A 23,167-nucleotide genomic window follows, 5' to 3' on the forward strand; every position below is an offset into this window, starting at 1 on the left:
TAGATCTCTCTCTTTTTCCAAACCAAGTTTCCAATATCCCTTGAAAACCATGGCTCTCTCAAACTTTTAACCTTTCCTTTCAACCTAACAGGAACATAAAGCTTCTGCACCCTCAAAATTTCACCTTTAAATGACCTCCATTTCTCTATTACATTCTTCCCATAAAACAAATTGTCCCAATCCAGTCCTTCTAAATCCTTTTGCATCTCCGCTAAGTTAGCCTTTCTCCAATCAAAAATCTGATCCCTGGGTTCAATCCTATCCTTCTCCATAATTATATTGAAACTAATGGCATTGTGATCACTGTACCCGAAGTGCTCCCCAACACATACCACCGTCACCTGACCTATCTCATTCCCTAACAGGAGATCCAACACTGCCCCTTTTCTAGTTGGTACCTCTATGTATTGCTGAAAAAAACTATCCTGCACACATTTTACAAATTCCAAACCATCCAGCCCTTTTACAGTATGGGCTTTCCAGTCTATGTGTGGAAAATTAAAATCTCCCACAATCACAACCCTGTTATTACTACAAATATTTGCTATCTCCTTACAAATATGCTCCTCCAATTCTTGCTCACTATTAGGCGGTCTATAATACACCCCTATAAGTGTTACTACACCTTTCCCATTCCTCAATTCCACCCAAATAGTCTCCCTAGATGAGCCCTCTAATCTATCCTGCCAGAGCACTTTTGTAATATTTTCTCTGACAAGCAATGCAACACCTCCCCCTCTTGTCCCTCTGAATTTATCACACCTGAAGCAACAAAATCTAAGAATGTTTAGTTGCCAATCACAGTTGATGTTTCAGGCTGAGACTCTTCATTGGTTCTGAAAAGGAAGGGGACAGAAGCCAAAATAAGTTGAGAGGGGAGGGGGAGGAGTGCGAGCTGCCCAGTGATAGTTGAGACCAGGTGAGGGGGAAGGTGGGTGGGTTGAGTGGAGGAGCAGTGGTGTAAAAGGCTAGGAAGGGATAGGTGGAAGAAGTGAAGAGTTGAAGAAGGAATCTGAGTGGGCCATGGAAGAAAGGGAAGAAGGAGGGGAACCAGAGAGAAGTGTTTGGAAAATGAGATGAGATTGCAGAACCAGAACAGGGAATGGAAAGAAAGAAAGGGATGAGTGGAAAAACTAGTTCCGGAATATGGTGGTGTTTCTCCTCCATTATGACAGTAGAGATCATGGACCAACATGTCAAAATGGGATAAAGTCTGTTTTCCTGGGGCATGTCGTGAGCCTTTATGAAGGATTGTGGCAGATGGAATATAGTGTAGGGAAGTGTATGGTCATGAACTTTGTTAGAAGGAATAAAGGCGTAAACTATTTTCTAAACGGAGAGAAGATACAAAAATCCGAGGTGCAAAGGGACTTGTGCAGGATTCCCTGAAAGTTAACTTGTGGATTCAGCTGGTGGTGAGGAAGGCAAATGCAATGTTAGCATTCATTTTGAGGGGACTAGAATACAAATGCAAGGATGTAATGCTGAGGCTTTATAAGACCTTGTTCAGATCACAGTTGAGTTTTGTGAGCAGTTTTGGGGCCCTTGTCTAAGGAAAGATGTGGAATTGGAGAGAGTTTGCAAGAAAGATTTCAGGAATGAAAGGGTTGACGTATGAGGAGTGTTTGATCGCTCTGGGCTTGTACTAGCTAGAGTTTAGAAGAAAGAGAGGGGTGGGGGGGGGAAGGATCTCGTTGAAATCTATCAAATATTGAAAGGCCTAGATAGAGAGGTTGTGGAGAGGATGAAGGTCCTACTAAGTCTGAAGAGACTGACGTAATGGACAGTTGGTGATGGGCCTGTTGGAGCTGGGGTGCAGATAGACAGGACAGTTGGTGAGGTCCAATTGGGATTAGAGTGTCAGATGGAATAGACAGTTTATTCTGATGCAGTTGCAGGAATTGATGGAATGGGCAGTTGGTGTGTCCAGTTGGGATTTGAGGGGCTGATAGAATGGGAAATTGGTGAGGGTCCAATTGAGGTTTGAGGAGCTGATGGAATGTCCAGTTGGTGAGAGTCCAATATGGGTTTGTGTGGCAGATGGACGGGCAGATTGTGAGGGTCCAGTTGGGTTTTGTGGAGCTGATGGAATGGCCAGCTGGTGAGGGTCCAATGGGGTCTGAGGGCCAGATGGAATAGCCAGTTGATGAGGGTCCAATTTAGGGTAAGGGACAGTTGGTGATTGTCTGTTGGGGTTTGAGGGGCTGACAGAATGACCAACTGGTGAAGGTCAAATTGAGGTTTGAGGGGCTGATGGAATGACCAACTGGTGAAGGTCAAATTGAGGTTTGAGGGGCTGATGGAATGACCAACTGGTGAAGGTCAAATTGAGGTTTGAGGGGCTGATGGAATGACCAACTGGTGAAGGTCAAATTGAGGTTTGAGGGGCTGATGGAACGACCAACTGGTGAAGGTCAAATTGAGGTTTGAGGGGCTGATGGAATGACCAACTGGTGAAGGTCAAATTGAGGTTTGAGGGGCTGATGGAATGACCAACTGGTGAAGGTCAAATTGAGGTTTCAGGGGCTGATGGAATGACCAACTGGTGAAGGTCAAATTGAGGTTTGAGGGGCTGATGGAATGACCAACTGGTGAAGGTCAAATTGAGGTTTGAGGGGCTGATGGAATGACCAACTGGTGAAGGTCAAATTGAGGTTTCAGGGGCTGATGGAATGACCAACTGGTGAAGGTCAAATTGAGGTTTGAGGGGCTGATGGAATGACCAACTGGTGAAGGTCAAATTGAGGTTTCAGGGGCTGATGGAATGACCAACTGGTGAAGGTCAAATTGAGGTTTGAGGGGCTGATGGAATGACCAACTGGTGAAGGTCAAATTGAGATTTCAGGGGCTGATGGAATGGGCATCTCTTCTGATGTATTAAAGTCAAATGCTCCTGCAGTGAGGACGGAATTGTTTTAAATATGTCATATGAACTTTAAACATTGAAATTGAATTGAGAAATTGTGAGGTCACCTCTGTAGAACAATCTGGTTAAGTGAAAATTATCATTCGTTCTGTTTGTAATACCCTGATTAAGAGCATGTTTCATTGTATTACCACAGTTACGCTGTTGGGTATTTTATTTTATTTTCTACAGCTTTTCTGTAAAACACAGTCTGTTCTGTTAATCAAACTTCACAGTCCAGTATTTTGGTTTCTGTTAAGATAACATCATTTGATCTGCTTAGGAATGTTGTGTCAGCCAATCGGGTTTGTCTTGATAACATTCTGGCCAGTGAGATGCCATGGAAAATTTGAGAGAGATTGGCAGTGTCAAATTTCTAGGAGAACATGGATTTGTTTTTTTTTCACAGGAGTTCGGGGAGGAGTGAGGAGTGAGGAGTGGAGATGAGCACAATGGAAGACTTTCGCGGAAGGGCAGACACCGTTGCAAAAAGTTCTTTGCACAGACAAATGGTCCCATGAAGGAAGTGCCAACACTTATGAGTTAGCCAATTAATTTGTAATGGACTCAGAGGAAAATTCAAATTGTGGCTGGTGTCTTTCACGCCATGAATAATTAAAGTGAAGCACCCGATGTTCGACTCCAGTTCGCCTATGTACAGAGTGTTGTGTCTATCCCCCAGTGAGATACGTCATCACCATTTACAAATGGTCATGACATCACAAAATTCCTTTGAAAATTCTGTTATTTATGATGAGTTAGTAAATTTCAAAGTCATGAGGACATGACTATTTTTAGTGAAGGGAGAGTGTAACGCCCTGGTTAAGATTTCACTGCTAATATTGTAGGTTGTTTCATTTAATGGCTTTCTGTAGAAACAATGTGTTGTGCTGGTCATGTTTGGGTTACCATTAAAGATACCAACTTGTGCACACTTGACTGTTTTAATTATGATGGGCTCTTTTGTTTTCTTTCTTCTCTAATAATGGTTTGGTTAAGTTAGCATTTATAAATATACTTTATAATTGAATGCAGTATACGATCTGTTATTTCTTGCCAATGGGCAATTGCATGAGGGTTGTGTTTACACAGTATTGGCACAGATCAGGATTCGAGTGTGTGAGACATCCCAACTTCCTGGTTTTGATGGGACCCAAGTTTTATTGACCCTGGACGTATGGAGTCTGAGGAAGGTGGTTTTCTCACCGCTGAGTCCGGTGGCTGTTAGCAAGGGACTAACAAACCACATCTCTAGAGATGTCCAATAAAAAGGGGTTTCAGTTACAAGTGACGTAAGGTTGTGATAGTTGGAGATTTTAAATTGCCGTGTATTTACTGGAACTCCCAGACAGTAAAAGGGCTGGATGGGAAAGAGTTTGTCAAATGTGTTCAGGAAAATTTCCTTAATCAGTACATAAACATCCCAATGAGAGACAGTGCGATGCTAGATCTCCTGTTTAGGATTGAGATGGCAGGTGACAGAGGTTTGTGTAGGGGAACACTCAGCATATAGTGATAATGCCATTAGTTTCAAGGTATTTATGGAAAAGGATTGATCTGCTCCTCAGGTTGAGATGTTAGATTGGAGAAAGGCTAACTATCAAAAAGGTTCTAGTCCTTTCCCAGCGTATATGACAAATAAAGTCTTCACGGACTTCCAGCCGGGTACAGGTATTCATTTTATCCGATGTTTTGAAGATAAACTCTGCCATCTTCATCATCCTTGAAGAAGAGGGCAGAGTTTGATATTGAAACGTCAGTTATGATCGATACCTGTACCTGGCTGAAAGTCCAAGAAGAGTTTATTTGATATCAGTAAGGATTTGACAAGTGTGGAATGGGACAGGTTGTTTTCTGGCAAAGGTGTATTAGGTTCATGGGCAGCCTTTAAAGGTGAAATTTTGAGAGTACAGCATTTGTATGCTCTTGTGAGAATAAAAGGCAAGAATAACAAATTCAGGGAACGTTGGTTTTTGGGAGATGCATAGCATGTATGGGCAGGCAGGGAGAATTTTATGTAACCTGTGTAACACCCTGGCTAAGATCTTTATTGCTAATGCTGCAGATATTTCATTTAATAGCTTTCTGTAGAAGCAGTATGCTCTGCTGGTAGTGTTTGTGATACTGTTAAAGATAAAGGGCTGTGATATTCAACTTAGGAATTTTGGGTCAGCCAATCAGGATGGTAGAATTGGGAGAAGGTTCTAGAGAAAGCTGGGTGGAGAGGTTTAGTGACAGACACTGGTGGGAGTGATGGTCTTTTCAGGGGAGATGGAGAGAAAAGATCGAGAGAACTAGCTGTAGGATGTGATCCAGCTGGAATGCGCGATTCAGCGGAGTCCAAGATGGGAAGTTCTACCAGTGATTGGTGAGTTGGAGTCGGCACCGTGAGTAAGAGACACATCCAGCTTTAGAAAGGTATGAGTTCCAACCTTGTGCACATTGGACTGGTTTAATTATAATGGGCCCTTTTATATTTTCTTTAATAACTGTTTGATTAAGCGGACATTTTAAAATATTCCTTCTTTATAGCTGTATGTGGCGTATGATCTGTTATTTCTTGCCGACAGATAATTGCACATGGGCAGTATTTACACAGTATTGGTTCAGATCAGGGTTCATGTGGTTGAGACATCCCAACTTTCTGGTTTGGTGGGACCCAAGTAATACAGACCCTAGATGTACAGAGTTCGAGTAAGGTGGCTATTTCACTGCTGAGTCCAGTGGCTGTTAGTGAATGGCTTCTGGAGAAGCAAGGTAAAAGGGAGTTTCACCTGTCTCGCAGTGTCCCTTTTTGTCCCGTTCTCACCTAATACGTTGTCTCACAACCTCTCCTCCTTTTCAATCCCCCACCCCACCCACACTGTCAGTTTCCCCTCTCCCACTTACCCCAGATGCCCATTACCCACACATTACTCATAACAGGCCCCAATCTCTCTCCACTGCAAGATCTCCCCTCCCACCACTGTTTCCATCTCCCCATTGTCCCTTCATTATCTGGTTCCACTCTTGACTTTCCTGTTTCTTTAATCCAACTCCAGATTCTTTCTGCCTTTGTTTTCTCCACCTATCACCTTCCAGTCTCTGTTACTATTTCCTCCCTTCTCTCCCCCACCTGACTCCATCTACCAATCAACTCCTCAGCTGGATCCACCTATCACTTGTCAGCACTTTTCCCACCCCTTTCCCTCAACGCTTAATCCTAATTCTCTCCATGGTACATCTATAGAAGTTTTTGAGTGTTTTGGGTGACAAACCAAATCTCTTCAAACTCGTAATGAAATATAGCCGCTGTCTTACCTCGTTTATAGCTGCAACAATATGTTGGGACCAGGTTAGATCCACAAAGTTCTTGACACCCAGGTACTTGAAGCTGCTCACTCTCTCCACTTCTGATCCCTCTATGAGGATTGGTATGTGTTCCTTCATCTTACCCATCCTGAAGTCCACAATCAGCTCTTTTGTCTTACTGGCGTTGAGTACCAGGTTGTTGCTGTGACACCACTCAACTACCAGTATATCTCACTCCTGTACGCCCTCTCATCTCCATCTGAGATTCTATCAACAATGGTTGTGTCATCAGTAAATTTATAGATGATATTTGAGCTATGCCTAGCCACACAGTTATGGGTATAGAGGGAGTAGAGCAGTGGGCTAAGCACACGTCCCTGAGGTGCGTTAGTATTGATTGTCAGCGAGGAGGAGATGTTATCACCAATCTGCACAGATTGTGGTCTTCTGGTTAGGATGCAATTGCAGAGGGAGGTACGGAAGCTCAGGTTCTGTAGCTTATCGTTCAGGACACGAAGAACATGGAGAGTCCCACCAGAGATGGGGTAGTGTTGGGCACAATCTTTGGGAATGTGGCAACAGGCTGAAGTGTCCGTAGAGAAATGTTTTACTGACAGTGAAAATCACTTTGTGTGTGTGAGGCCAGTTGCCAAGGCGAGGGCAGAGCTGAAATTAAAGGAATAATTTTGGGGGAAGGCTCATCTAATGTATTGATACTAATACCATGATGTTAAGAGTTCAGTTTTCACAGAGTAATATGCACAGGCTGATATAGAAACAGGCTATTAGAGATTGGCTTGTGCAGGAGGCAGGATATTGAACGACACAAGATGATGCAAGCAGTTCAATACTCACTGCTTCAAAGAGGCGTGTGTAGTCGTGTTGATATAAGCAGCCTAATTTAGACAGGCTGAAAAGGTTGGGAGGCAGGAAACTATCAGTGATATAAACAGGCTAATATCAATTGTCCAACATAGAAAGGACATAATAAACTGACTTATTTATTCAGGTATAAGATGGCAGGCTGTTATAAATAGAATGATATAAACAAGGTAAGTTAATAGGCCGACGTAGACAGGCTGATATTGACGACCTGTTGTGGACAGATCGATGTGGAGTGCCTGGTACAGACAGACAGGTGAAGAGAGACGTATCGATACATAAAGGCTGATGTAGACTGACAGCGGATAAATAAAGAATTTAGACTGTCTTTATATATAAAATATGTTACAGAGACAAATTGATGCAAACAGGCGGGAGTTGTCAGGCCAATGTGCCACAAACGACAAAGTTTTCCCCTGAGTTCCCTTTAAACTTCTCACCTTTTACTCTTAATGCGTGAGCACTGGTTGTAGTCCCACCCAACCTCAGTGGAAAAAGCTTGCTTGCATTTACCCTATCTATACCACCATAATATTGTAGACCTCTATCAAATCTCCTCTCAATCTTCTACGTTCTAAGGTATAAAGTCCCGGAACTTCTTCCAAGCAGAAACCTAGGCTGGTGTCTGGACATTGGCCCTGCAGGACAGAGCCTACACGGCCCTGACATCTCCTCATATTGAAATCAGTCTGAGGGGAAGGCTGTGGAAGCTGGAAGTTTATTTGCAGTATCCTGCTGCTCAGGGGTCTTCTTAAAATGTTGACCACTTCTCCCATCTCTACAATTTCACAGACAAATCAGTGTCTTCAGCGAGAAAAATGTTTAGCTGGGGCAGAATTTCCTGGGTGTGTCCAGGATGGATTCCTGACCCAGTATGAGGACAGTCTGACTAGAGGAGAGGCCATTCTGGATAAATGAAGTCACTTTCTGGAGGTTGAACATAAAGGGAGATCTCTTGAAAGGATGACAATCAAATAACTGCAGATGCTCGAAATCTACAATAAAGATAGAAAACGTTGGAAACACTCTCCTGGTCAGGAGCATCCAATGAGAGAAACAGTGGAAGTGTCAGGTCTGGGACTCTTCATCAGAACCGATTCTTTCGACAACAGCTGTCCAACCTGTTGAATATTTCCAGAATTGTCTGTTTTTATTTTGGATTTCCAGCATCTGCAACTTTCATTTCATCTCAAGACGACCAGACTAGAACACAGAATGAACAAACTCCTGCTCCGGATGTGCAAAGATGGGCACTCCCCAGCTTGAAGTGTTCAGCAGTGGACAAGGGGAGAGATGAAACAGCAGCTTTGGATAGGGCATGAATTCGTCAGAATGATTAGGGATCGAGTGCCTGGGCAGTTATATAGTCCATTCCTAATCTACTCTGTTGAGAACAGAAGGAGGAGAAGTCATTAAGAAGTAATCTTTAAGACAAGTGAAGGACTGATGCTGAGAATTGAGGATCTGAGTTACAAGGAAAGGTTGAATAGTTTTGGACCTTATTCCATGGCGGAGGAGAATGAGGGGTGATTTGACAGAGCTATACAAAATTATGAAGAGTATTAGATAGGCTTCCAATCTCACCCATGGTGGCCCAATTTCACAATGTTCGACCTCTCCCTATTTAATTAATAGTACTTGCATTAGACAGGACAGCAGCATCTGGCCATCAAAATGGTCTTAAGCAAAGCTTTTATTCAATGTTTATAACTCCAGTCAAGGGACATCAATTCACTACGAACAACATTCATAACTACTTGTTTTCATATGTAGACACCTTCAATTATATTTTAGAGCTACGCGGACCCACCATTGCTCGGAGCGGGAAATTTTTACATGGCCTGAAAACTGCACAGCACTTTAAATGTTTTTTTGTAATACGCATACCATAAGTATTTAGAAAGAAACTTGAAAATTCACATACTTTTGATTTTTTTATTTATTGAATGATATAATCAAATATAGTAGACAAAGAAAATATTTCACGTTCCATGATCTTTTTCTAGCTGTGTGTTAACTATGGGCACGGAAACATTTCAGTTATTGTGCGGCTGTGTGCTTGCACAGCTGAGAAGGAACACTGCAAGGCATTGTTCAAATTTGAAAAGTCATGCTTCTTCATTGCAACCTCTAGTGAATTGTCATATCTCTCCCAGGACAAGTTATCTTCCCCAGAAACTGATCTAAGTTTGCACACGTAATGCATCTATAATGTATAATTCAAGATTTCTAAGCTTCAAAGTACATTATTGAAGTACGAATACAGTATAAAACCCTGAGATTCATCTTTCCACAGACAGCCACGAAACAAAGAAAACCACTGAACCTGCTCAAAGTAAAACATCAACACCCCCCATGCACAAAAAATAAAGAATCAAATTGCATAAACAGCAAAGAGACGAATGAGTACTTTCTTCAGATACGTAAAGGAAAGGCAAGAGTGGATATTGGATCACTGGAAAATGATGCTGGAGAGGTTGTATTGGGGACAACGAAATGGTAGACAAACTGAATAAGTCTTCACTGTTAAAAACACTATCAGTATGGTGGAAGTTCCAGCAGTCAGGGGTCATGAAGTGTGTGAAGTTACCATAACTAGAGAGAAGGTTCTTAGGAAACTGAAAGGTCTGAAGGTAGATATGTCACCTGGACCAGATGGTGTACACCCCAGGGTTCTGAAAGAGGTGGCTGAAGAGATCCTGTAGGTATTAGTTATGATCTTTCAACTATCACTAGTTTCTGGAATGATTCCGGAAGACTAGCAAATACCACTCCACTCTTCAAGAAGGGAGAGAAGCAGAAGAAAGGAAACTCTAGGCCAGTTAGTCTGATCTCAGTAGTTGGGAAGATGTTGGAGTCGATTATTAAGAATAAGGTCTCAGGGTATTTGGAGGCACATGATAAAATGGGCCATAGTCAGCCTGGTTTTCTCAAGGGAAAAGTTGCCTGCCATCTTTTGGAATTCTTTGAAGAACAACAGGAAGGGTGGACAAAGGAGAATTAGTTGATGTTGTCTACTTAGATTTTCAGAAGACCTTTTACAAGGTGCCACACTTGAGATGCCAGCTATGAGCCAGTGGAATTACAGAAAAGATTCTAGCATGGATAACGCAGTGGCTGATTGGCAGGAGGCAAAGAGTAGGAATAAAGGGAGCCTTTTGTGGTTGTCTGCCAGTGACTGGTGGTATTCCACAGGGGTCTGTGTTGAGACCGATTTTTAAAAATGTAATATGTCTGTGATTTGGATGATGGAATTGATGGCTTTGTTGCAAAGTTTTCAGACAATATGGAGACAGCTGGAGGGTCAGGTAGTTTTGAGGAAGTAGGCTACAGAAGGACTTAGACAGGTTAGGAGAATGGGCAAGGAAAAGACAGATGGAATATAGTGTTAGGAAGTGTATGTCATGCACTTTGGGAGAAGAAATGAAACAGTTGACTTCTAAATGAAGAGAAATACAAAATACTGAGGTGCAAAAGGACTTGGGATTTCAAGAGGACTAGAGTATAAAAGTAAAGATGTAATATTAAGACTTTGTAAAGCACTAGTGAGGCCTCACTTGGAGGATTGTGAGCAGATCTGGGCTCATTAGAAAGTATGTGCTGAAACTGGAGAGGGTTTAAAGGAGGTTTGCAAAAATGATTCCAGGATTGAATGGCTTGTCATATGAAGAGCATTTGATGGCTCCAGTCTTGCATTCACTAAAATTTAGAAGAGTAGGGGTGATCTCATTAAAACCTATTGATGATGAAAGGCTTGATAACTGGATGTGGAGGGGATGTTTCCTGTGGTGGGAGAGTCTAAGACCAGAGGACACAGTCTCAGAATAGAAGGGTGTCCTTTTAGAACAGAGATGAGGAGGAATTTTTTGAGCTAGAGAGTGTCATTCTTTGTCACAGGCAGCTGTGGAAGCCATGTTTATGTATACTTTAGGCAGAGGTTGATAGATTCTTGATTCTTCAGGACTTGAATGGATATTGAGAGAAGGCAGGAGATTGGGGCTGAGAGGAAAATTGGAACAACCATGATGAAATGGCAGAGCAGACATGATGGGCCAAATGGCCTAATTCTGCTCCTAAATCTTATGGTTTTATATAAAACACAAAACTGAAAGAGTCCAAGCATATTCAGTTCAGTTCAATCTCGCACTGAGTCATTCATAATCTGGAGGCCGCCTGGTCAAAAACGCTTAAAACAGCAACAAAAAAAAGAGCAAGCAGAAATTTGCTGTGATTTCAGTGAGTGAGATATTTTCAACAATACAATGTCTGTCAAGTTTACACGATTTACCATCCAGTATAAAAAAGTAATTTCATCAGAAGAATGGTCCCATGGTTAGTTGCAGAATACGACAGAATGGATAACGTTTAGTTCAGGTGATATATTACAGTGCTCATACTGCTGGGATGGAGATCTGGAGGACTGGTTAAAGAGGTAGAAGATTGTCAGAGGACAGAAGGACAGCAAATGTGAAAGCTTTGCTCAGGAAGGGTAGCAGGGATAAACCAGTAATTGGTATGCTTTGGTGGGGGTGGGGTGCTAACAAATAGGTTTCATTTATATTTGCATAGTCAGCAATTAGAAACATAGAACATAGAAAACCTACAGCACAATACAGGCCCTTTGGCCCACAAGGTTGTGCCAAACATGTCCCTACCATCGAAATTACTAGGCTTACCCATAGCACTCTATTTTTCTAAGCTCCATGTACCTATCCAAAAGTCTCTTAAAAGATCCTATCGTATCCACCTCCACCACCTTTGCCGGCAGCCCATTCCACACACTCACCACTCTCTGAGTGAAAAACTCACCACTGACATCTCCTCTGTACCTACTCCCCAGCACCTTAAACCTGTGCCCTCTTGTGGCAACCATTTCAGCCCTGGGAAAAAACCTCTGACTATCCACATGATCAATGCCTCTCATCATCTCATACACCTCCATCAGGTCACCTCTCATCCTCCTTCGCCCCAAGGAGAAAAGGCCGAGTTCCCTAAACCTATGTCATAGGGCATGCTCCCCAATCCAGGCAACATCCTTGTAAATCTTCTCTGCACCCTCTCTATGGCTCCCACATCCTTCCTGTAGTGAGGTGACCAGAACTGAGCACAGTACTCCAAGTGGGGTCTGACCAGGGTCCTATATAGCTGCAACATTACCTCTCAGCTCCTAAATTCAATTCCATGATTGATGAAAGCCAATACTCCGTACGCCTTCTTAACCACAGAGTCAACCTGCGCAGCTGCTTTGAGGGCCCTATGGACTTGGACCCTGAGATCCCCCTGATCCTCCACACTGCCATGAGTCTTACCATTAATACCATATTCTGCCAACTTATTTGACCTACCAAAATAAACCACTTCACACTTATCTGGGTTGAATTCCATCTGCCACTTCTCAGCCCAGTTTTGCATCCTATCAATGTCCCGCTGTAACCTCTGACAGCCCTCCACACTATCCACAACACCTCCAACCTTTGTGTCATCAGCAAACTTACTAACCAATCCCTCCACTTCCTCACCCAGGTCATTTATAAAAATCACGAAGAGTAGGGGTCCCAGAACAAATCCCTGAGGCACTCCACTGGTGACCGACCTCCATGCAGAATATGACCTGTCTACAACCACTCTTTGCCTTCTGTGGGCAAGCCAGTTCTGGATCCACAAAGCAATGTCCCCTTGGATCCCATGCCTCCTACTTTCTCAATAAGCCTTGCAAGAAGTACCTTATCAAATGCCTTGCTGAAATCCATATCAATTCGTCACAGATTGTCAGAGAAACATGTTGAGAAGAGATCTCCCTTTACCAATTTGATTGAATGTTTTGAAGGGATAACAAACATACTGATGTGATAGCTGTAGTCTTGGACAAGGCCACATGAGGGAAAGAACTGAAAAGATGATAGCCTGTGGGATTCAGAGCAAATTCAAGTCAAGTCAAGTCAACTTTTATTGTCATTTTGACCATAACTGCTGGTATTCCAAATTCCAAAATTAATTTCTTAAGAGAAGGGAAAGTGTGACATTGTGAGATTGTGTTTCCGATTGGAAGTCTGTGACTAGCTGATGGAGAGCAGGTTAGTCTTTGGTATTATTGATAATATTGAACAGTTGGTGAGATAGGCAGGTGGAATTTGCTCCAGATAAAGCAAAGTGATTTAGGATTACGAATAAATCAATAATGTACACAAAGAATGTAGCATGCAAGGCATTGTTGAGAAACAGTAGGACCTTGGTGTAGGATATTGACCATCGAAGGGGAATGACTGAATCACTCAGATAGACTTGGAGGCACCAACGTTCTCCATTCTGAATAGAATCTCCCTGCAACAAGCTCAGAGTCCTTGGTGATGTCTCTGAAGTCAATAATAAATCGTGTGGTAACTGTTCCTTCCTTCAAGCACAGGTTGTCAAGGCCACAGCTGGGATTGAGAGATAGATGAGATTGAATGTTCTGTCCTGTCGATGGTTTCAGATGTAAACCCACCATTCCCAGGAATTTCCCACATTTATTAATATTCATAGCTTTCCTGAGCACAAAGGCTGTTGGTCAAAGTCCAGTTACCCTGTTGCATTAGTGGGAGCTGCAGGAACAGAGCTTTCCTTGGAGTGCATCTCTGAGTACTGCTCTCCTCACTGCTCAATCTTGCATCTCCTGTGGCTGATTTCAAGGTATCGTCTTTCTGGTGTGAATTGTTTCAATGTCACTTTGTTTCAGATTCTCAGCGTCTGCAGGTTTTTGCATCAAGGTTTATTCTGAGCCTTCAGTAAAACTGGATCTACCAGTTCCAATTCCTGAAGCATCTATACCCAAATGCTTGTGCTCCTGAACCTCTTTTAGATTCATGTCCTTTAGACTATATTGCAGGTCAGGAGTTTAATAGGTTACTGTCAATTTTCCTCCCCCACCCCTACCAACCCAGTGCAGGTGTTTGAAGGAAGAATTAACATCAATACAGGAAGTGCTGGAAGAACTCAGCTGGTCAGGCAGCATCTGTGAAGGAACCATCTGTGTTTCATTTGTTCTAATGTTGAGATATTCCAAACAAATGCCTCTGAAGCTTCCGATAAAGGTCACGGTTCTGAAACATTAACTGTTTTGCTCTCACCAGATGCTACCTAACCCATTGAGTGGGTCCAACATTTTCTGTTTTAATTTTATATTTTCAGCATCTGCAATTTTACTCACTTTCCCTTACAGGAGACTGAGTGGGTGGGTTGGCATTTGACTGGGAGTAGATGTCAGGGAATATCAGGGAAATGGGTTGATTTGAAAGCCAGCATTGTGACAGTGAGCTGACCAGCTCATACCTTCTTTAACAATAGATGGAAAATATTGTCCTTGCTTTCCCAATTTTGTCTTTTTTGTGCTTGAAGTCTCATGGAACCCATCCACCCCTCCCACCATCCCATGGGCCGGATTCTGATGGGGCCAGGACAAAACCATGAGCTGGGAGGAAGTTTCACTTCATCCAGCATGGTGGAGTAATGTGTCATCCAACAGGACAGAGAGAGTGGGGACTGAGGGACGAGGTGGGGATAGTCTGAGACAAAGGAAATGACCTCTGTGTTTCCGACTGGTTTCTAAGGGAAGGGACACAGATGCAAAAAAGGTCGTGTTGGAGATAGGTACTCAGGACTAGGATTGGGATGATGAGCCATTGGTGATGACTGAATGTGAGTGCCCCACCCATCTGTTAAAGGAGGTCAGCATGAGGATGGAAGATGTACTGTCAAACTCTGAGGGCAGATGGGAGAGGAGAATGGAGTTGAATTAGAATCAGCAGATGGTCCATCGGATGGGTGAACCTTCGACTCCCCAAATTGGAAAAAGCTGAACTGATTGCCACTTATTTATCGCTAACCACCCAGTCAGAAAATTCAGAAAATTTGTTTTTGAAAAATGCTTGAACATCTTTCTTTCCTATCACTGGATTTTGCTTCTTACCCCCTGATAACTGCTTCCTGTTGATGAACTCTCCAATAACTCGGCCTGTTTCTTGACCATCATCAGAGACTGAATTCGGTCCAGGTGCCCTGGTTTTCCTTCGTCTTTCTCAGACAGAATCAGGAGGTCAATGTAAGCTGGTGCGGATAACGGGTTTGATCTCAGAGCTACTTCTTCAAGTCTTCTAATGCTCTCAGATAATTGGATAATCAACTCCAGCACTGAATTCTGAACCCCTTCAAACTCCTGCTGAAGCTTCTCCATGATCTTCTCCTGTGTCATCTTCTCACCATAGGCTTTCTCATACTTTTCTTTTACATCACCCAGTGTCCTCTTCTCCTTTCTTGTCACATGAACATACTTGTACTTTTCCCTTGAGTGATGACGCATGGCACAGTTACCAGGGCAGACTTTGCAATTTCCCCTAATATCTATTGCTACACACCAATATTTTAAAATACCTACAGCGTAAATACAGGGATCGTGGCAAGTAAATTTACATTTCTTACAGATATTTACTGTTGAAGCATTTGGTCCAAGATCCTTCTTTTCTTTATGTGTGGCATCAACTTCATACTCAAAGTCTTTATTTTCATCCAGATTGTTCTGATGCTGCTCCAGAACCTGTTTTGTTTTCTTTAGTTCCTCCAGTTTGGTCAGCCCCACTTGGATCTGATCCTGCAATCCCTTCACTGCAGCTTCCAGCTGCTTACGTTCCCTCAAAACCTCTTCGGTCAAAACTAAACTTCTTGTTTCCATTGTATCGAGAGCTCTAAAGAATTTCTTCATACTATTAATTCCCATCTTCCAGAATAATTCATCAAAGTTATCATCATCTTCCTCTTCCCCACTGTCATCCGATCCCTTGTTGGTAGCGTTTCCAGAGGCTGAACGCTGGGCAAATACAACGGAATTGTTAAACTTGAAGTGAACTGGAGCCCCATTTTTATCTTTGGGACATGGTACCTCAGCTACCTTCAAAGCCTCCAGAACGGGGGGGCCCTTTCCATCTGCAAAAGTCACCAGAATCTGAATGTTCTCTGCAATATCTTTGCCAAAAATAGAAAGAATTGAATCAAAGATATATTTCTGTGTCGGAGTCAGGCGAGCCAAAGATGCTTGAGTAACAAAACATATGGCATCAATCTGATCAACTCCCTGTGGGGAAGTGAAAAACTCTTGAATGTTGTCAGCAATCTCTTTATCTCGGCTTATCCCCCTGGTATCTCCGAATCCTGGTGTATCAATGATAGTCAGTGAGTAATCGATGTTAAATCCCACCTGATGGTGTAGTTTGTAGGCAGTGATGGTGGATGTCTGACTTTCAGCCTGTGACCTTCCTGTCTCTTCCTGTGTTAACATGTATCTGAAGTTGTCACCCCATTCCACACCCAATATGTAATTGATCATCCCATTGATAAGGGTGGTCTTTCCTGACCCTGTTGCTCCCAAAACCATAATCGTCTTCATGGAGTGGTTTATGCCGGGTTTTCCAAAGGAGCAATTCACAAGATGTTTGGACTTACCAAATACCTCCTTCTGCAGGTTCAGCATGTAAATGGAAGGGTTTCCTGGAGATATTAATCGTCCTTCTGTGAGACATTTCTGGTGTATTCCCTTTGTTACTTCTCCGATTTTTATTAAAGCTTCTTCACTTGGTACACTGGAACCTGCTTTTCCACAGTCAGCAGACACTCGGACTCTGTCATCTGCCTGAGGTTTCGATCCCATTAAGTTATCGTGAGGTTCACTCTCTGTTGTGTTTACATCTGTCCTCGATAGAGCCTCTGTGCTGGGAGTAGCTGATGTTTCTTCTTTATGTTCAATCCCGTCCGGAATTATTTCAACACCAGCTTCATTATCGCAGGATAATGTTGTAATTGGAGAACAATGCTGGGACATCGGTTTACCAGGTGAAATTGTAGGAAGTGTGAACTGTGTAGAACTATCACTGGCCTTACTGACCCCTACCTTGGTCACAGCTCGGTATCGGAAATGATATTCCTGATGTGGCTGTAACCCAGATATTGTAAAAGACTCGGATTTACCTTGTGTATCCAGAGTTGTCCATTCTTCCTGTTGGGTACCTTTGTACTCTATCTTGTAGCCCACAATCTCACCCGTACTATATCTAGGAGGGTGTAACTGCAGTGTCACACTGTCATGTGTTGTTCCAGCAGCCACAGGTCTCTGGGGCTGTGATGGGGGTTCAAAGCATTGGTTCTTTATACACGCACCCTCGTACAGGTAAATAGATGTTCCTATCTGGCTGTCATCTTTCACAGAAGCAACAAGGAACTTTATGTTCCTATCTGATGAGTTGGCCTTGGCAAAATCCAGGAATAACTGAGATTGTTCCTTCATCTTTCGTTGTACAATCTCTGAGTGAAACCACTGCTCACGGTGTTGTGTTACACTGTCTCCATCAGCAGGAGTTGGTGCCTGTATCTTCGGAGCTGTGTGAGATTGGAGGTAATTGATGGTCTCTGACAGATAGACATCCTCCTGATGCAATGTTGTAAAGGTGAAGCAAACCACATAGTCCATTGCATGATCCATCAATTCATCCTCCAACTCACTCACTATTTTCACAGAAGGTACATAATCGAATATCCTGAGATAATGTCCCACTAACTTCATCTCTCTTTTCTTGTCATCCAGCCATGTGATCAGTGGCTGGTGTCTGAATGGTGAATCTTCCTTGTTTTTCAGTATATCCACGAGTAACTCTTCCTCACCCCTACCTCCCCGGATGACTGGAAGATCTCTCGCTAAATTCTGCTGGAAAACTAGTTTGTATTCCTGACACGACTCTCGGAATTTCACTATCCTGTCCCTGACCTCGGGAAACTGAATGGCAGCTCTGTCTTTCTCCATATCATTGCATCTCATCACTGCCTCGCCGAGCTGTTCCAGGACACGCTGGCAGTGACTGATCAATCCCACATTTACCTCTCTCACCAGCTGAGCAGCTTTTGAGTCTAGTTTACTGAGAGGGTAAAGCCAGACTGTCATGGGCACCGCGTGCTCCCCACGTGGTCCCAGTAAGCTTGGGAGTCTTGCATAGGTACTGACGGCATCTTGGAATGTGGTGGGGTTGCTGTTCAGTGAGAAATCCCCATAAAAGGTGCAGTTAAATTTCTCCACATTTGATTTTTGTTCTTCTGTCATTTTTAAGGAGCCCTCACCCTCAATGGCAATGTTAGGGAGATGTTTAATGGTCGTCTCCATATTACCCTGGATATCCTGCAATTTCTCTGCTGAGGAAACCATTTGATCAAACACAAAAAAAGCCTGGGCTCCATACAGCACTGCTGTGATCACATGGGTGGCTGAGCCCTCGTCAAACACACTCGGATAGGTGATATTCTGTCTCCCTAAATGGCTCATGGTCAGTTGTTCAAACCGGGTTGTTGTTTTGTACTGAAGGGTAACTCGTGCGTGTTGCTTTGATCCCTTTGTGTCACTGAGATATTTTGCAGACCCTTTCACTTCCACGAGCCCACACAAGAGACTTGCTTTCATCGAACCCGACACGTTAAGTGCAGAGCATTTCTCATCCATGCTGTCTGATGTAATGATGCACACATCAGTGCTGGGCTGATTGCTGACGTTGCTTTGGAGTGTCTGTAAATCCCACAGTGTGATGCCTAGGGGATAAAACAGCAATAACAGTCATTAAATTGAGCTAAAGTGTGTAAGTCAACAGTGTGGATAATGTTAATTTAGTGGATCAGCACACCAGCATCTGCAGAGTCTCTTGTGTTTGTATTTAGCCAATCATCTATCTGCTCTGGATGTACTTTGTACTGAGTGTACAATGCTTTGCACCTACTGAACTAAATATTTCACTGGTTTACAACAGGTTACTTCTCATGCCAGAACATTTCCCCTCACCCCGGAGACAACTGGCATCACACTTCCTCACCACCTGGTCCAAAACCCGATTCCAGTTCCACCCTTCTGTGGCGGGAATGTCATTGGCAACGTCAGCTTGTGCCTGAACGTTATCCAGGCCTTGCTGGGTGTAGACATGGTCTGTCTGTATGCTGTGCAGTTGCAATGGATTTGAACAATGCACATTATCAGTGAATATCCCCACTGCTAGCCTTATGGGGGAAAGAATATCATTTCACAGCAATTGAGGATGGTTGTTCTCAGGGAAAAGTCTCTGTGGAATTGCTATCCGCTGCTGATGAGGTTCAACTGCATGGAGCACATGGACCTTATGAGTGACCGTAACACAAGGCCACAAGCTGTCTAACTGCCACATTAAACCATTGCCTGTTCCCTGTCTGACATGTTCCCTTCCTCATCTACATCACTCCTCACCTCCTTGCCTAGTGGAGACTTGTCAGATGGAGACTTACCTGCAAGTGGCTGTTACCAATCTGTTTTTGTCAAGCGGTTCTGAATGATGTTGAAATCGGCCATGCCACAATTCAGGATGTTTTCCCCAGACTACCCGTATTCCTTTACATAACCAGAGAGTCTGGTGACTATCCTGAGATTGGTAACCTGAATCAACTGCCCTGTATTGATCTCTACTGATTGATATGATTGTATTCCAGTACCTGGGATCAGAGTGTCTGACCGGCAGTCGTACAGCATTCCCAACTGGAAAGGACGGCCCACAGTCGCCAGTTGCATGACCTCACTCATGACTGCAGCAGGAACTGGAGACTCGGCAACAACGGTGACCTGAAATCCAAGATATAGTTACACAGAAAATGCTGAATTCAGCCGGCACACATGGGGTAATGTTTTACATAGAAAATGCTGAATTCAGCCGGCACACATGGGGTAATGTTTTACATAGAAAATGCTGAATTCAGCCGGCACACATGGGGTAATGTTTTACACAGAAAATGCTGAATTCAGCCGGCACACATGGGGTAATGTTATACACAGAAAATGCTGAATTCAGCCAGCACACATGGGATAATGTTTTACATAGAAAATGCTGAATTCAGCTGGCACACATGGGGTAATGTTTTACATAGAAAATGCTGAATTCAGCCGGCACACATGGGGTAATGTTTTACATAGAAAATGCTGAATTCAACCGGCACACATGGGGTAATGTTTTACACAGAAAATGCTGAATTCAGCCGGCACACACGGGGTAATGTTTTACATAGAAAATGCTGAATTCAACCGGCACACATGGGGTAATGTTTTACACAGAAAATGCTGAATTCAGCCGGCACACACGGGGTAATGTTTTACATAGAAAATGCTGAATTCAGCCGGCACACATGGGGTAATGTTTTACATAGAAAATGCTGAATTCAGCCGGCACACACGGGGTAATGTTTTACATAGAAAATGCTGAATTCAGCCGGCACACACGGGGTAATGTTTTACATAGAAAATGCTGAATTCAGCCTGCACACACGGGGTAATGTTTTACATAGAAAATGCTGAATTCAGCCTGCACACACGGGGTAATGTTTTACATAGAAAATGCTGAATTCAGCCGGCACACATGGGGTAATGTTTTACATAGAAAATGCTGAATTCAGCCTGCACACACGGGGTAATGTTTTACATTTTGATATAAGGTGTCAGTGTCAGAATCAGGTTTAGTATCACCGGCATATGTCGTGGAATTTGTTGTTCTGTGGTAGCAGAACATTGAAATACAGAATAATAAAAACTGTAAATCACAGTGAGCATATATATAAAAAAAGTTAAATTGGTAAAATAAGTATGGAAAAGGAGACAGAACAAGCAGTAAGGTATTGTTCATGTGTTTAATGTCCATTCAGAAATCTGATGGTGCAGGGGAAGAAGATGTTCCTGAATAGCTGAATGTGTCCTTCAGGCTCCCGTCCCTCCTCCCTGATGGTAGCAATGAGATGAGGGCATGGCCTGGGTTTTTATTTGTGAGTGTTTTTAATGAGATACCAAATCTCCTCAAACTCCTACTGAAATATTGCAGCTGTCTTGCCTTCTTTGTAACAACATCTTGTCACACATGTAGACCATTTATTTGTGCAGACAGGGTCTGGAATGTGGGCCTGAACTGTACAAGATGAAACTGAACAGGTTTTTGTTCCCCACTCTCTTTAAGCTTACTGAGTTTATTGGAATATCATTCACACTACTTGTACGTGGAATAAAGATTTTGGTTGTAAACGAGAGAAACAAAATCTGTTCATCCAGCACCACAAACATGCAAGGATGCCAGATTATCACAACTTGATACGTACAGGAATTGCTGAAAATTATGGTGAAAAATGGTAAATCGGCTAATCGCAGCTTTAGGGAAATTGTAGGTGACAATGCCCGAGCAACATTTTCATTCTGATCTGTGTGATTCACGCTCTTTATTACAATAAGTTTGATGTTCAGACATATTACAATTGACATCTCTGATGCTACTTCTGGATGAACATTTGGGAAGAGAGATGGCGATTTCTTTAGTTCACCCAACGGAAGGCAATAGCAAACCACTGTTGCTAGATACCAGGTTTCCTAGAATCTATTTGCTAAGAAAACCATGGTCAAACTCACAAAATGTATCACACAACAACAGAGTCAAGAGGATCTTCAAGACAATTCTGAAGATGCTCATAAAATTCAAGTAACACAAAAGAAAATTATTGCCACTTGGAATGTAAAAACCCTATGTCAAGCAGGAAGATTGGACAATGTGATAAATGAAATGGAAAGACTAAAGATTAACATCATGGGAATTATCGAAGTTCGTTGAACAGGTGCTGGAACATGTCAGAATAGAAATACAACACTAATTTATTCTTGTGGAACATCCCATACTAATGGAGTAGGAATTCTTATGGATGAAAACATGGCAAAAAGTGTTTTAGGACATTGGGCAATATCAGAAAGAGTGCTAAAAACACAAAATGCTGGCAGAACTCAGCAGGCCAGACAGCATCTATGGGAGAAGGTAGTGATGATGTTTTGAGCCGAAACCCTTCATCAGGAGTGAAATAACATGGGATAGTCGAGGGGGGATAAGAAGTGGGGGGAGGGATAAAGTAGAGAACTAGGAAGTGATAGGCTGGAGGGAAATGGGCTAGGGGGAAGGTGGAGAATTATGGGAAATAAAAGAGAAAGAAAGGTTGGGCTGGGGGCAGATTATAGTGAGGGGGGAAGAAAGAGAGAGAAAGAGAACCAGACTAAAATAATAGGGATGGGGGTAAAGGGGGGCAGGGGTATCAACAGAGGTCTGTGAGTGAGATGTTCATGCCGGCAGGTAGGAGGCTACCTAGGTGGGAGATAAGGTATTGTGTGTGAATCTGCAGATGCTGGAAATAAATAAAAACACGAAATGCTGGCAGAACTCAGCAGGCCAGACAGCATCTATGGGAGGAGGTAGTGACGACCGAGTGAATCTGCAGATGCTGGAAATAAATAAAAACACGAAATGCTGGCAGAACTCAGCAGGCCAGACAGCATCTATGGGAGGAGGTAGTGACGACCGAGTGAATCTGCAGATGCTGGAAATAAATAAAAGAAAGAGTGCTTCTTGTTAGATTCAGAGGACAACCATTTGAGTTAGCAAATATACAGGTATATGCACCAACAACAGATGGAACAAATGAGCATATAGATAAATTCTATGAAGAGCTTGAACAAGCAAAGAATGGATGCAAATCTCAAGATATTGTTATTGTCATGGGAGATCTAAATGCTAAAGTAGGACAAGGTGCTGACGGAAATACCACAGGAAAATTTGGACTAGGGGAAAGGAATGAAAGAGGTGAGAAATGAGTAGAATGGTGCAAGATGAACAATCAGGTCATTATGAATAGCTACTTGAAAAACCATCCAAGACACTTATGGACCTGGTCACTCCGGAGCTGATTATTTGTTAAGCGGAGTGTCATGCACAATCCTAATCTGATGAAAAACAGATGTGGGAGCGTGGAGGAACATCTGGAAATCTCTGGGAAGGCCTTCTTCGTTACTGCTGTTGTTGTGAGGTCTGAGTCTCTGCTGAGAAGAACAGGCCCCCAGTCCTCGGGGTCACGTTGCCGGTGACCGTTGGCAGGGGCGCCATAGTGCGCTCGGGTGTAGTGCGCTCAGCAGAGGATGGTGCTCAGAGAGGCTGTGCTGGAGGGGATGGTTGGAGGCTCGGAGATTCGATGGACTCGGAGTCCGCTGCGATCAGG

At 43.1% G+C, this 23,167-nt stretch overlaps 1 protein-coding gene across 1 annotated transcript in view; it reads right to left on the bottom strand.

Annotated features, from left to right (window-relative positions):
• LOC140726044 (uncharacterized) overlaps positions 1 to 23,167 on the bottom strand; it is a 246,750-nt gene that overhangs the window by 192,893 nt on the left and 30,690 nt on the right. Inside the window, exons 2-3 of the mRNA XM_073041939.1 lie at positions 19,598 to 19,724; positions 16,557 to 18,673 (exon numbers count right to left, since the gene is read on the bottom strand). Of these exons, the coding sequence (XP_072898040.1) occupies positions 16,557 to 18,673; positions 19,598 to 19,685 (2,205 nt within the window). The 5' untranslated portion in view covers positions 19,686 to 19,724. The remainder of the gene's footprint in view (positions 1 to 16,556; positions 18,674 to 19,597; positions 19,725 to 23,167) is intronic.

The sequence above is a fragment of the Hemitrygon akajei genome, chromosome 4 (assembly GCF_048418815.1).
Source record: "Hemitrygon akajei chromosome 4, sHemAka1.3, whole genome shotgun sequence".
Taxonomy (NCBI): domain Eukaryota; kingdom Metazoa; phylum Chordata; class Chondrichthyes; order Myliobatiformes; family Dasyatidae; genus Hemitrygon; species Hemitrygon akajei.